At 45.4% G+C, this 15,593-nt stretch overlaps 1 protein-coding gene across 3 annotated transcripts in view; it reads right to left on the reverse strand.

Moving 5' to 3' along the window:
• LOC115472456 (ubiquitin-conjugating enzyme E2 E1-like) overlaps positions 1-15,593 on the reverse strand; it is a 172,095-nt gene that overhangs the window by 35,966 nt on the left and 120,536 nt on the right. For all 3 annotated transcript variants that reach the window (XM_030206752.1, XM_030206748.1, XM_030206757.1), the window contains exon 5: positions 4,487-4,635. In XM_030206752.1, the coding sequence (XP_030062612.1) occupies positions 4,487-4,635 (149 nt within the window). The remainder of the gene's footprint in view (positions 1-4,486; positions 4,636-15,593) is intronic.

Genomic DNA, 15,593 nt, shown 5'->3' on the forward strand with positions numbered 1-15,593 from the left:
AGGGCTAGGAAGAGAATGTGAATAGGGGCCATAAATGACTGAGGTACTTTAGCAAAGTGGGAAGAAGATTAGACGTAAAGAGAAAAATGCCCCGGCGCGTGGCACCTAGAGGGGAGGCCCTGAGTGGATCGGAGTGGACCTGGGTGTCACCCCAGAGAAGGCTGTAAGGATATGCAGATGAGCTGCAAGTCCTCCACAGCACCTGAAAGGCAGCCGGTGGTAGAGCTTGGGCACCTCTCAGCTGAGGAAAGGCTTACCAGAGGTTAGGCCGAAGCCAGCATTCCTCCCCCTGAGGGTCACCTGAACCTTGCAGCACACTTGCAGCACTCTTGCTGACCTGCAACCTGACATGAACCACAGTTGATACAGTGCTTGCTGTGCTCCAGTGACATAGGCCCAGCACTTGACTCCAATTTCAACCGCTTGCCTGCATGCATTCACCTCGCCACAAATATGCAGCTCAGACTGGTTCTGAGAGCCTCCTCTTCTCATAAAACTCTCTCCTCTTGAGTCTCTGTGAACAATTCAACAACTTAAAAAGAGGAACTGAAATTTTAATCTGCTCATGGGAGAAGGGCACTTAAGAATCCCCCTCTCAGAACCAGGGAGAAGGATTGAGGCATAAATTCACCCCATGAAGGACAGGCGCATGGAGGAAGTACAAAGAGGAGGGACCTGGGGACCCCCAAGTGTCAAGGCACTAAAATGTAATCTCAAGCAGACAAAATCAGCTGAGGATCTAATAAGCTCATTTTCCTCCTAGGAAATTCCTATTATTTACTCTACACTGTTAAATTCTTTTTAAAAATCTGATCAACCCAGACAACATGGAATACAAGTGATCTGGAAATGGGAACAAGTGAGGTGATCACATTTGTATCCAACAAAAAAATTATCCAGTTATCCAAAATTGTTAAATCACAGATTGAGAAATTCAGGATGACCTTCAGAGAATGAAGATTAGGCATCCAAGTGGAAGGTGAATTTTAATGAGGACAAGTGTAAGGTGAGGCATATAGGGAAGAAAACTCCAAACTGCAGCTATATGTTGATTAGCAATTTTTAATGTGGAACATCTCAGGAAAAGAATTTAGGAATCACTCAGGATAACGTCCCTTATCAGTGTGTAGCAGTGGTCATAAAGCCCCCAGGCATGTTAGGAATTATTAGAAAAGGAATGGAGACTAAAACAGAGTATCACAATGCCTATCACTACATGGTACAACCACATCTTGAATACTGTATGGTAGAACTGGAAAAGATACAAAAAAGGGTAACTAAAAGGAGTAGAACAACTCCACTAATAGGAAAGTGAAAGAGGTTATGGCGCTTTGGCTTGGAGAAGAGACAAAAGAGGAAATATGACAGAGGTCTATAAAATGAGGAATGGAGCGGAACAGGTACATGCAACTCTTTCAAAAAAAGTACAAAGACTGAGGGACACACCATGAAGCAAATAAAATGGGTAATTAGGGAAGCAAATAAAATGGGCAATGTAATAATAATGGGTGATTTCAATTATCTGGATATATACTGGGTTAATGTAACATCGGTACACGCTACGGAGATAAAATTTCTTGATGAAATCAAGGACAGTTTCATGGAACAGCTGGTTCAGGAGCCGACGAGAGAAGGAAAAATACTAGACTTAGTCTTTAGTGGAGCACATGATCTGGTGCGGGGGGTAACGGTGCGAGGGCCGCTTGATAACAGTGATCATAATATGATCAGTTTTGATTGATATTGGCTTTGAATAAGTGATCTTAGGAAATCAAATACACTAGCGTTTAACTTTAGAAAAGGAGATTACGATAAAATGAGAAGAACGGTGAAAAAAAGACAAAGTAGCAGTTCACAGGGTAAAAAACTTGAATCAGGAGTGGAAGCTGTTCAAAAACACCATCCTAGAGGTAGAGGACAAATATATTCCACGCATTAGAAAAAGAGGAAAGAAGACCAAACGTCAGCCGGCGTGGCTAAACAGTAAGGTAAAGGAAGCCATTAAAGCCAAAAAACAATCCTTCAGAAAATGGAGAAGAGAACCAACTGAAAATAATAAGATAAAACATAAGGAATGCCGATCCAAATGCAAAGCAGAGATAAGGAGGGCGAAAAAGGACTTTGAAAAAAAATTAGCGTTACAAGCAAAAAAACACATAGTAAACATTTTTTTAGATACATCAAAAGCAGAATCGGTTGGGCCGCTGGACGACAGTGGTGTTAAATGGGTGATCAGGGAAGACAAAGAAGTAGCGGAGAAGTTAAATGAATTCTTTGCTTCGGTCTTCACCGAGGAGGACTTGGGAGGGACACTGGTGCCGGAAAGAACAAATTCTCTGTAAACTTGGAGAATGTAATGGGTCAGTTCTACAAACTGAAGAGTAGTAAATCACCAGGACCGGATGGTATTCATCCAAGAGTATTAATAGAACTGAAAAATGAACTCGTAGAGCTACTGCTAGTAATGTGCAATCTATCCCTAAAATCAGGTGAGGTACCGGAAGACTGGAGGGTGGCCAATGTAATGCCGATATTTAAAAAAGGTTCCAGAGGAGATCCGAGAAATTAGACTGATGAGTCTGACGTTGGTGCCGGGCAAAATGGTAGAGGCTATTATTAAGAATCAAATTACAGCGTACATACAAAAACATGGGCTCATGAGACAAAGGCAGCACGGATTTAGTGAAGGGAGGTCTTGCCTCACCAATCTACTGCATTTTTTTTTGAGGGGGCGAACAAACATGTGGACAATGGGGAGCCGGTGGATATTGTGTATCTGGATTTTCAGAAGGCGTTTGACAAAGTGCCTCATGAAGGACTCCAGAGGAAACTGGAGAGTCATGGGATCGGAGGTAGGGTATTATTGTGGATTAAGAGCTGGTTGAAAGATAGGAAGCAGAGAGTAGGGTTGAATGGTCAGTATTCTCAATGGAGAAGGGTAGTTAGTGGGGTCCCTCAGGGGTCTGTGCTGGGACTGCTGCTTTTTAATATATTTATAAATGACCTAGAGATGGGAGTAACTAGTGAGGTAATTAAATTCGCAGATATCACAAAGTTATTCAGGGTCGTCAAGTCGCAGGAAGAGTGTGAAAGATTACAGGAGGACCTCTCGAGACTAGGAGATTGGGCGTCCAAATGGCAGATGAAGTTCAATGTTGACAAGTGCAAAGTGATGCATGTGGGAAAGAGGAACCCAAATTACAGCTATGTCATGCAAGGTTCCACGTTAGGAGTTACAGACCTAGAAAGGGATCTGGGAGTCATCGTGGATAAGACGTTGAAAACTTCTGCTCAGTGTGCTGTGGCGGCTAAGAAGGCGCACAGATTGTTGAGTATTATTAGGAAAGGGATGGAAAACAAACACGCGGATGTTATAATGCCGTTGTATCGCTCCATGGTGAGACCGCACCTCGAATACTGTGTTCAGTTCTGGTCACTGCACCTCAAAAAAGATATAAAGGAATTGGAGAAGGTGCAGAGAAGGGCAACGAAAATGGTAAAAGGGATGGGAGGACTTCCCTATGAGGAAAGGCTAAGACGGTTAGGGCTCTTCAGCTTGGAGAAGAGGCGGCTGAGGGGTGATATGATAGAAGTCTACAAGATGAGTGGAATGGAACGGACAGATGTGAAGCGTTTGTTTACACTTTCTAACAATAATAGAACCAGTGGACATGAGATGAAGCTAGAATGTGGTAGATTTAAAACAAATAGGAGAAAGTTTTTCTTTACTCAGTGTGTAGACAGACTCTGGAACTCATTGCCGGAAAAAGTAGTGACAGCAGTCGGCATTGCTGAGTTTAAAGGGGGTTTGGACAGATTCCTGAAGGAAAAGTCCATTGAACATTATTAATTTAAATTTTTGTTTTGTTTTTGGGTATTTGCAGGGTTCTTGAGGCCTGGATTGGCCACTGTCGGAGACAGGATGCTGGGCTTGATGGACCCTTGGTCTTTTCCCAGTATGGCAGTGCTTATGTTCTTATGTACTAAATAGCACATTTAAATGAACAATTAAAAACTATAGAAGCCAATGCTGGAGGATGTGGAAGAAGAGGCAAAAACAGATTAGTTTGGCTGGGTTTACAAAAAGGTTGGATAGTTACTGGAGGAAATATCCCACAGACTGCTATTAACAAGCTACATTTGGGGAAAGCAGCACATAATCTAGCTACTTTTTGAGATTCTGCTAGGTACTTGTGACCTAGAATGGCCACTGTTGGAAACGCTGTCGGACTTGATGAACCTTTGCTTTGACCCAGTACGGCAAGGGTGATCTGCAGTGAATACACATAATCAGTGTCACTGGAATATGTTATTAATGCCACAACTGGCATTTCATAAATATGCTGTCACTCCTTACAGACCCCCTAGTAATTTCTAGTCAAATATATAGGTATAACATTGGACTATAAATATTCCTTTAATACTGTACTACCATTTAAGATACAAATTTATGACTAAACTGGATTGGTGCTAGTCAGTCTCTTACCAGGATTGCAGTCTGTGAGAAGTGAGCAGATTGAAAGGAGAACTTTAGAAATGGTTAGTGCTGGACTCCAATTGTCCTTCAGGATGTCTAGGCAGATCACCTCCCTGGCTGTTAATATTACAGTGATAAATTCTTGTCCGAAATGTAACCTGGAACAAAAAGTTAAGTTGGTTAATGAGAAGCAGGAGACGCATGATACATATATGCACAAACTGTCTGTAAAGACAATCCCACCCGATATTCAAAGTTATTAACCGGCCAGACACAGCTGCTGATTAGTTAAATGCATATCAGCGCCTAACCGCAGATATTCCAGCAGGAGATAATTGGTTATCTCCTGCTAATATCTGTGGCTAGCCACTACAGGCTATAGTGCACACAACATAACAATTAGGTATAGATAGTCAGTGCTTAACCGGCTATGTTGGTGGTTGAAATAGGCCACAAATAGCAGGCCTATCCTTAACCGCTAAAAAGTTAGTGCTATCGGCTTAACTGGTTAACTTTTCAGCAGTAACCGCTCCCACCCCACCTCCAGATATTCAATGCTGGCAGCAGACAGCAAAAGCAATGCCTGCCAGCAGATGAATATTGGGAACAATATATTTATATTTCAGCAACTAAAAAATGACTTTCATATGTTAAAAGTATTGCTCTAGAATCTGAATGCAAGGATGAAATAGTCTCTCAAGGTTGTATGAATTGGTGTGGTTGTTTACCTTTCCTGGTCAAATTTTGTAGCTCTTTTTGACTTTGTATTTTGTACTATTTTATTCTTCAATAAATCAAACCTTATCATTCTGGCCGATCAGATGAGACTGATGTCAGTCAGCAGTTTCACATTAGTTGTTAGCATAACTTAAATCTATATAAAATTATCAGTTTGGACCATGTATCGCCAGACTATTGTAAATGGTGCAGAAAAAGACCATCCAGCCCATTCAATCTACTTAGTTTCCTATCCATGCAACTGAAGATACATCCCAAATTTGCCACTCATCCAGTGTAAACACCTGCATGATTTTTTCCCTTTTCTTGGGACAGTTTTTATCTTATTCTTTTCTACTTTACTAACTTGTTTAGAAGGCCATACAAGATTCCCCACTTATTTTCTTCTAGAACCCAATGTTCCTATACGTGAAAACGAGTCATTATACTAATCTAAATTACCATAAAACTGGTGTGGTTGTTGAGCAACATTTGGCTTCCTAAGTCCACTGCATAACCTGACAAACTGACCTTGTTACATGAGTGCATATGTTTCTACTCTCACTGCTAGTAAAGTTATAGATGTTGCAGCCTATGGAGTAAGGAGGGAGAACAGAGAGAACACACAGAGGTGTTTTTGAAGCACAGGGATAGGGAGTGAGACAGTTGAGCTTCCTGGGAAGATAGAAGCAGAGGCAGCAGCTGCCGGCATAGTTTGTCTCTTTTTTCCTGTGCAGAATTCTGTATTATGCAATTGTGCAAAATTCCAGTAGCCTTAATTGGGCAGTCATTTGCTAAATCAAAATAATAAAACAAATAAAACATCATAATGGAGATTCAACTCCCCTCTGCTGCACTGCTAAGCATAGCTGTAGTGGCCTGCATCGATGCCGGATCAGGACTGACGGGACTACCTCAAGACCTGTGCATATTTAATCAAGGACTTTGGCTTCTTTATACCACATTCCAGACCAGAACTTTTACATTCTCTTGTACTGTGTCTTAACTACAAACTGTCAGCTCCTGCTTGCAAGATACCAAAGTTGCTGGAATAACTGTTTGAGACAGGATGCAGGTGCAGTAGATAACCGCTTGTAACATTTAGTAGCCAAAGCTTGCACACAAAACCAGCCTGCACGTAGACGCTACATGAATAAAAGATAGTCTGGGAGTGTCGCCACCCCCACCCTGCATCTCTGAGCCTTAAGCTCCATTGAGCCTTATCAACTCTGTGAAAGAAGCATTGTGTGATTATGTGTGTGTGTGTGCTAAAACAGGGCGATAAGTTTCGTTTTCTTTGCCAGTATCATTTCAGTGTTATGACGTGTGTATGTACTGTAAGAACTACAAGAACTACAAATGTTTACTGCGCATGCCAACTGTGATGTATAAGGGGCCTAATGCGCAGGCCCACAGGGGAGGTATAAATGTGAGTGTCAGCTGATTTCTGACACACAGTATCCTGAGACTGAACTCAGTGCTGTACATTGCTATCAATAAAAGCTGTCTTGCCTTTGGAACCAGTTGCCTCTTGTCTCCTGATTTACTAGCTGAGAATCCTGTTACATAGGCTAGCTTACTTTTATGAAGTGGAATGGGAGCAACTGCTGTGGGGGAAAGGGGAGAAGGTTTTTCCAGCAGGGCGGCTTGGGAACAGAGCAGCTGAGAGTTTTTTTTCAAGGGGGGGGGGGGGGGGGGGGGGGGGGAGAGAAGAGGGCACATTGAAGGGTTCTGCTCTATGTGTGTGTGGGGGAGGGGTAATGCGAACCTGGAGAAGGACAGAACAAGCTGATGGGGGTGTTCCTGGGGAAGAAGAGGGAGGAGAGAGACAGAGATCTTATAGTCTTCCTAGAGAAGAGACACAGACCTGGGAGTCTTCCGTGAGTGGGGCAAGGTGAACTGGAGAGAGAGCAGAGAGAGAGAGAGCTAGTGGTCTTGCTGGTGAGTAGGGAAAGAATAAGGAACACAGAATGCTTGATGGGCAAGAACTAAGGGGTAGAAAGAGAAAAGCAGGGGTTGAACCTGCTGAGACAAGGGAGATCTATAAAGGAAGGGGATAGAAAATGGAAGAAGGAACAGACTGAAAATAATAAGAAATGGCATAAGGAATGTCAAGTCAAATGCAAAGCACTGATAAGGAAAGCTAAGAGGGACTTCGAAAAAAAAGATTGCGTTGGAGGCAAAAAACACACAGTAAAAATTTTTTTAGGTATATTTATTACATTTGTACCCCGCGCTTTCCCACACCTGGCAGGCTCAATATTAAAAGCAGGAAGCCGGCAAAAGAATCAGTTGGACTGCTAGATGACAGAGGAGTAAAAGGAGCGATGAGGGAAGACAAAGCCGTAGCGGAGAGATTAAATGAATTCTTTGCTTCGGTCTTCACCGAGGAAGATTTGGGGGGATAACCGGTGCCAGAAATGGTATTCGAAGCTTCAAACTCCTCTTATTGACCTATAAGTGCATTCATTGTGCAGCTCCTCAGTACCTTTCCACTCTGATCTCTCCCTAACATTCCTCCGAGGGAACTCCATTACTGGGTAAATTCTCTCTTATCTGCACCCTTCTTCCTCCACCGTTATATTAAATGGACTTGTGGAAAATCCACTCTTCTGGGATAAGCAGTATAAAATGTTTTGTACATTTTTGGGATCTTGCCGGGTATTTGTGACTTGGATTGGCCACTGTTGGAAACCAGGATGCTGGGGCTCGATGGACCTTTGGTCTTTCCCAGTATGGCAATACTTATGTACAACTGGGGAGTGTCAGGCCTGTGGTGGGAAGAGCTCAATCTTCTCTTGGGGGAATTCAGTGCGTAACAAAAAAATCGCAAAGGAAACATGTAGAATTCTAAAATATTGTGTGCAGAAATACATTATTTTCCACAGAATTCCCTAAGAATTAATATTACACATCTTAACAAAAACAAAGCTATGAAGACATCCTATCAGACCCAGCTCATTGCCCAATTGCACCATCGTAAGGTCCTGACTACATGGACTATGTTAGAACTTCTCAATGTTTCATATTACCCTCTTAGTCATACATTCTAGTAGTCTCCTCTCTCCCGATCCTCACACATACAGCATTAATGAAAAACTCAAACCCGTCAGCTAGAGCATATAGTAATATACTAAATGATGGTGGCAGAAAGAGACCAATTTTGCCCACCTAGTCTATCCAGTAAGTTGGTAAGTATTTTAACTAAAGAATGACACAGGAATAGGGACCGTGTTAACAAAAAAAAAAAAAAAAAAATCTTTGGAGGATTTGCCACACCACAGATGCGGAAGCAAAACCTTTACCGTCCCACGGAAATGGTAAAAAGACTTGCTCTTGCGTAAAGTCCAGCACCTTGCTCCCTTCCCTTCACTCCGTGTCTTCCTCTCCCCTCCTGCCACAGTGCCTCTACTATACTGAGCTGTTACAGCAGATCCCTACAGGCCTGCTCTGGGGCCTTCCTCAGCCAGGTCCCACCTTCTGATGCCAACTTCCTATTTCGTGAGAGACTGGACCCAGCAGAGGGAAAGCCTCAGAGTAGGCCTGTAGGAATTAGTGGCTCAATAAGGCAGAGGCACTGAGGTGGCAGGGGAAGGGGGTGCTTGGAGGGGAAGGTAGAGAGGTGCTGGAACCCACAAGAGGGGGGGGGGGGGGGGGGGGGAAGGAGTAAGGTGCTGACCCTGCGGGGGAGAGGGGAAAGGAGGGAAAAAGATGCTGAACCAAGGGAATGAAGGAAGAGGAAGTCAAATACTGAACACACAGCGGGAGAGAGATAGGAGGGCAGGTGAGTGAATCTACACCTTTGAAGAATAGTATGCACTCTTTGACTTCCACCAGAAAACCTCTGAGAAGTGGAGGCTGCAGAAGGAGTGGGCTGAGATAGGACTAGATAGTATCATTCTTTTCCCTCTGAGTCTGCCACCTCCTTAACCTCTTCTCCAAAAAGACTGTCACCTTGGCAACAGATGTCCGCCAACTTTTCCTGAACCACTGGCTTGAGGCTTGAGACACGCAGCCGTGAGAGTCTGTGCATGCCAATAACTATAGCAGAAAGTCTGAATGCCAAATCAAAAGCGGACCAAGCTATGTGCTTCCAACGCTCCTTCTGTCTTGGCAAAGTTCTGCGGCCTGCTCTGGCAGGAGAGTGTCTGCAAACTCTGTGCACCAAGTTCTTCAAGTAAATGCTCATAAAGCAAAGATATTTACCTGTAGCAGGTATTCTCACAAAAGGCTCAATAGAGGTTGGCAGATGTCCCATGTCGGGGAGGATAACCTTTTGGAGAGAAGATTGGGGAGGTCGCTGATCAAATCGAAAAGCATACCGATACCATCTCTCTTATTTCTGCATCAGCCTACTCAGCTAGGAGGTCCATTGGCAAGTTGAGATTCCTGATCAAGGCAGTAATGAGATGTGAATGTGTTGACGAAAGACCACATTGCAGCCTTGCAAATTTCTTCAATGGAGGCTGACCGCAAGTGGGCTACCGACGCAGCCATGGATCGGACATTGCGAGCCTTGATATGACCCTCCAGTGTCGGCCCAATTGGGCATAAATGAAAGAAATGCAATCTGCCAGCCAATTAGAGATTCTATGTTTCCTTGATGGCGACCCTCATCCTGTTGGGATAAAAAAAACCCAAAAAAGTTGGGCAGACTGTCTGTGGGGCCTTAGTCCACTCCATGTAGCAAGCCAATGTTCGCTTGCAGTCCAATGTGTGCAAGGTGCTCTTACCAGGATGGGCATGAGGTCGGGGAAAGAATGTTGGCAAAACAATCGACTGCTTCAGATGGAACTCTTGACACCACCTTTGGTAGGAACTTAGGGTGAATGTATAGGACTACTCTGTTGTGATGAAATTTAGTATAAGGTGCATCCACTACTTAAGGCCTGAAGTTCACCGACCCTACAAGCTGAAGTAACAGCCACCAAGAAAATGACCTTCCAGGTCAAGTACTTCAGACAACAGGAATTCAGTGACGCGAAAGAAGCTCTCATCAGCTGGGTGAGAAAGACACTGAGACAGACAGGTCTGACAGGGGACTAACAAAAACAAACTTCTCATGAAGTAAACTACAGGCTATCAAGAGATGGGCTTACACTCTACACAATAAGCACTAATTGCACTGAGGTGGTCTTAACACCAACTCAGAAAGATGCAGAAGGTATTCAAGTAGGGGACTGTGTAGGTCAGAAAACAGGATCTAGGGCCTTGCTCTAACACCAGTCGGCAAACTTCCTCCATTTGAAAGAATAACACCTCTTAGTGGAATCTTTCGTGGAAGCCAGCAAGACCCAGGAGACACCCTCTGACAGACAGAGAAGCAAATTCTAGGCTCTCAACATCCAGGCCGTGAAGGCTTGAGACTGAAGATTGGGATGTAGAAGAGATCCCTCGTTCTGCATCATAAGGGTCGGAAAACACTCCAATCTCCACGGTTCTTCAAAGGATAATTCCAGAAGAAGAGGTAACCAGATCTGCCAAGGCAGGAAGGTGTGATTAAGACCATTGTCCTGTGGTCTTGCTTGAGTTTCAGCAAAGTCTTCCCACAAGAGGAATGGGAGGATACACATACAGCAGACCTGTACCCCAATTGAGGAGGGAGGCATCTGACATTAGTCATAGGCCTGAAGCCTGGAGCAGAACTGAGGGACTTTGTGATTCAGCTGAGTAGCAAAGAGATACACCGAGGGGGTGCCCCAAGCTCGGAAGATCTTGCGGGCAACGCCCTTATTGAGAGACCACTTGTGCGGTCGCATGACCCTGCTCAGTCTGTTGGCCAGATTGTTGTTTTTGCCCACTAGATAAGTGGCCCAAAGGAACATGCCATGTTGGTGAGCCCACTGCCATATCTGGATGGCCTCCTGACACAAAGGGTGTGACCCAGTGCCCCCCTGCTTGTTGATATAATACATTGTAACCTGGTTTTCTGTTTAAATGAGCACAATTCGGTTGGGCAGCCGATCTCTGAAAAGCCTTTAGAGCATGCCACCACCTGGAGCTCCAGAAGATTGATCTGAAAACCCATTTCTTGGAGGGACCATGCTCCTTGAGTGTGAAGCCCATCTACATGAGCCCCACAACCCAAGAGTGATGCATGGACGTGCTCTTCACCAGCCAATTGTCGAGGTAAAGGAACACATGGATTCCCAGTCTGTGTAGCAACGCTGAAACTACCGCTAGACATTTGGTAATACACAGAGCTGAAGTGAGGTCAAAAGAACACACAGTACTGGCAGTGATGTGTTCCAAGTCAAAATCGAAGATACTTCCGGTGGGCTGGAAGTATCAGGGAAATGGGAAAGGGAAATGGGACTTGATATACCGCCTTTCCGTGGTATTTTTCAACTACATTCAAAGCGGTTTACATATATACAGGTACTTATTTTGTACCTGGGGCAATGGAGGGTTAAGTGACTTGCCCACAGTCACAAGGAGCTGCAGTGGGAATCAAACCCAGTTCCCCAGGATCAAAGTCCGCTTCACTAACCACTAGGCTACTCCTTCAAATCTAGAGAGCATAGACAATGGTTTTCCTGTTTTTCAGGGAAACCATCCTGAACGTTTGATCAGGAATTTGTTCAGAGCCCTTAGGTCTAGGATGGGACACATCCCCCCGGTCTTCTTTTGCACAAGGAAGTACCTGGAATAGAATCCCTGCCCTTCTTCCCCTGGTAGAACTTGTTCGACCGAATGGACCTGTAGAAGGGCGGAGAGTTCCTCTGCAAGTACCTGTTCACGCTGAGAGCTGAATTAATGAGCTCTCAGTGGGCAACGAGGTTTTCAAAGCCAATATAGTGCGTATCTGAGATGGGACTATTTGAGAACCCACCAGTCGGAGGTTATAAGGGGCCACCTTTCGTGGAAAAATTTCAGCCTCCCCCCAACCAGCAAGTCATCCAGAACGGACACTGACAGTGGCTATGCTCTGCTGGAGCCAGTCAAAAGCTTGCCCCTTGTTTAGACTGGGGAGCAGCAGGGACCTTAGGCACACAAAGTTGATGAGAACGAGTGTGCTGGGGTTGAGCCTAAGCAGGCTGGAGAGAGGAAGTGGCATACATACGTCTCTGTTAGTAGTAGGCACCCCTCTTCAACTTGCCGAAAGATCTCCTAGCTAAGGAGGCTGATGCAGAAGGCACCCAGTGGGAAAGAGAAGAGATGGTATCTGTGTGTTTTTTGATTTGGTCAGCGACCTCAACCTTCTCTCCAAAAAGGTTATCCCCCAGGGATGGGGCATCTGCCAACCTCTGCTGAACCACTTGTGAGAATTAACAGCCTGCTTGGCCTCGGAGAACAGCTGGTAAGACTGGATGTGGGGAAAGCAGCATTGAGCCCTGAAACACTTTTCTCCCAAAAGATTCCAAAGTGCAAGCCTCCTTATCTGGGGGAGCTGAGGCATGGGTCCTCAAGTTTCTGGCTCTCGAGAGCAGATTTTTGAATCCAGGAGTCTTTGGAACTACTTGCACAGAAAGTAGGATCTCCCAATTCTTCATCTGTGCAGTCTTAAGGATGGTGTGCATGAGAACTGTCACAGCTTCCTAAGGAGGGGGGAGTCATAATCAAAGACGTCTAACATCTGGGCCATGGGCTTGTCCTCGATATCCAACTTAAATGGAATGGCCTCTGCCATTTCCCTTAAAAAATTGAGGGAAGAAAGTTCCTCTGGCAGAGACTTTCTCTTTTCCTGTGGTAGAAAGTGTCTGAAGGTAGGCCAAGGGATCCCTCCTTTTAAAGGGTCTCTGATCTACATCAGATCCTCAGGCGTGATCTGACTGGCTCAGCAAAGCATTCCTCATGAGATGGCTGAGTATGCATCTGTCTGAGGCCACTGGACCTGCATTCAAACTTCTGGGCTAGAGCGCCGAGGTATGGGTCTTCCGCGGGACTCCAGTCACTTCCTCCTCCTCCTCCAGGCTGGAGAGAAGCATCGCATAGGTTGGTGCCAGCTCCAATGCTGAAGGCATCAGAGGTCAATGAACGCCCGACAGACAGGGCTGGAGCAGTACTGCAGCCGGCACGGATGCCTTCAATGCCTCGGTATTGCACCTGGGTAGGATGCTCCCCAGCTCTTCCTGTAATGTAAACCCAAACTGCTCCTCAAGGGCAGGCATCAGTAAAGTGAGGCAAAGACCAGTACAGTGGTAGCCTGCTAGAAGTCTGAGCCAAATGAGGCGCGGTCCCAGCTTTAGGAAGACTGGAACATTGGCACTGTTTCCATGGAGGGGAAGTGGTCCTCACGGCACAGACACTTTTTGAGTACTGGAGATGACAGTGTCCCGGAGCTCAGCATCGTGCTTCGAAAAGGAGCAATATCCATGCTTCTTCACCTTCATTCAAAGCTGGACATTGGTATTCTTTGGTGCCAAGGATGAAGTGGAATCCTTACCAGTCCTCTGTGTTAGGTATGATGATTGGCTCGAGTGGGCATCTCCAGTCTATGATGTAGCTCCTGATGGCATTTGGATTGATGACTCTGATGTTGACGGAATGGACTTCAGCATGCTGAAGAATCTCTCACGTTGGGCCTCTATTCTCCTGTGTTCTTTTCTGCACTTGAGAAAGCGAAGACACATACCTATAGCAGGTATTCTCCGAGGACAGCAGGCTGATTGTACTCGCAATTGGTGACGTCCTCACAATTGGGTGACGTCCACGGCAGCCCAGGAACAGAAATGTTCCTAGCAACAAAAAGTTTGCTAGAGCCTTCGAGCGTGCAGGTGCGCGCACCGCGCATGTGCAGCCATCTTCCCGCCCGTAGCGCAAGAGTCCCTCTTCAGTTAAATTATAAAGCAATAACAAAGAAAAAAGGACAACTCCAAAGGGGAGGTGGGCGGGTTTGGGGTTTGAGAACAATCAGCCTGCTGTCCTCGGAAAATACCTGCTACAGGTATGTATCTTCGCTTTCTCAGAGGACAAGCAGGTTGCTTGTTCTCACAATTGGGGTGTCCCTAGCACCCAGGCTCACTCAAAACAACAAAGAAGGTCAATTGGGCCTCGCAAACGGCGAGGACATAACAGGATTGACCTACGACCTACGAAGCAGAAAATCTGAGAGTGCAGCCTGGAACAGAATAGAAATGGGTCTAGGGAGGTGGAGTTCAATTCTAAACCCCAAACAGATTCTGCAGCACCAACTGCCCAAACCGACTCTTGCATTGGCTATCCTGCTGGAGGCAGTAGTGAGATGTGAATGTGTGGCCTGATGACCACATCGCAGCCTTGCAAATCTCTTCACTAGTGGCTGACTTCAAGTGGGCCACCGATGCCCATGGCTCTAACACAATGAGCCGTGACATGACCCTCAAGAGTCAGTCCAGCTTGGGCATAAGTGAAGGAAATACAATCTGCTAGCCAATTAGAAATGGTGCGTTTCCCAACAGCGACTCCCCTTCTGTTGGGATCGAAAGAAACAAACATTTGGGCGGACTGTCTGAAGGGCCTTGTCCGCTCCACATAAAAGGCCAATGCATGCAACTGACGTTCAGCAGGGCGGGTATGAGGACGGGGAAAAAAATGCTGGCAAGACAATTGACTGGTTCAGATGGAACTCCGACACCACCTTCGGCAGGAACTTAGGGCGAGTGTGGAGGACTACTCTGTTGTGATTAAACTTGAGATAAGGAGCATGTACTACCAAGGCTTGAAGCTCACTGACCCTACGAGCTGAAGTACCAGCCACCAAGAAAACGACCTTCCAGGTCAAGTACTTCAGATGGCAAGAATTCAGAGGCTCAAAAGGAGGTTTCATCAGCTGGGTGAGGATGACGATGAGGTTCCATGACACTGGTGGACAGGGCCGTGCTAACACGGTAAGCAAGGTAAGCACCGCAGGGGGGCGCCGACCTCTGGAGGGCGCCTACCGTTTCCTGAGGACAGCTCACTTGCAAAATGTTTTACCTGAAGCTGTGATTCTCCTCTCTCCCCTGCCCTCCCCTCTTCGACCACAGTGCTCACTGAGGCAGGCAGGCTCTGCTGAAGCTGTTTGAAAGAATACAACCAGTGCTATTTATGTCTTTGGTGTGGGACGAACTCCTCATTCAGGGTGAGCTTGAACAACATTCAAATTAAAGAGAACAGCCAGGTTTGGAGGGAGGTGTGCAAGTGAGACTGGGGAGAAATAAAAACTAATAGTGTAATTGTTAAAATCTGTAAGTGGTTCAAAGTTTTTGTTTTTTTTCTCTGAGCTTGTACACAGAGGAAGGCATGACTGCAATGATGTTTGCATAATTATCAGTAACCCGATAGCTACAGCTAAAAGCCATTTCATTGGCTGATGGTTCAAACAGTAGTTTCAGAGGAAGTTTAGCTGACGTAGTGTAGAACAGCTGGTAAGTGAAAGTCTGATTGTTTTTTTTTTGGTGTTTGTCCTATATAATAATTCTCACCTCCAACGTTCTAA

The sequence above is a fragment of the Microcaecilia unicolor genome, chromosome 1 (assembly GCF_901765095.1).
Source record: "Microcaecilia unicolor chromosome 1, aMicUni1.1, whole genome shotgun sequence".
NCBI lineage: Eukaryota > Metazoa > Chordata > Amphibia > Gymnophiona > Siphonopidae > Microcaecilia > Microcaecilia unicolor.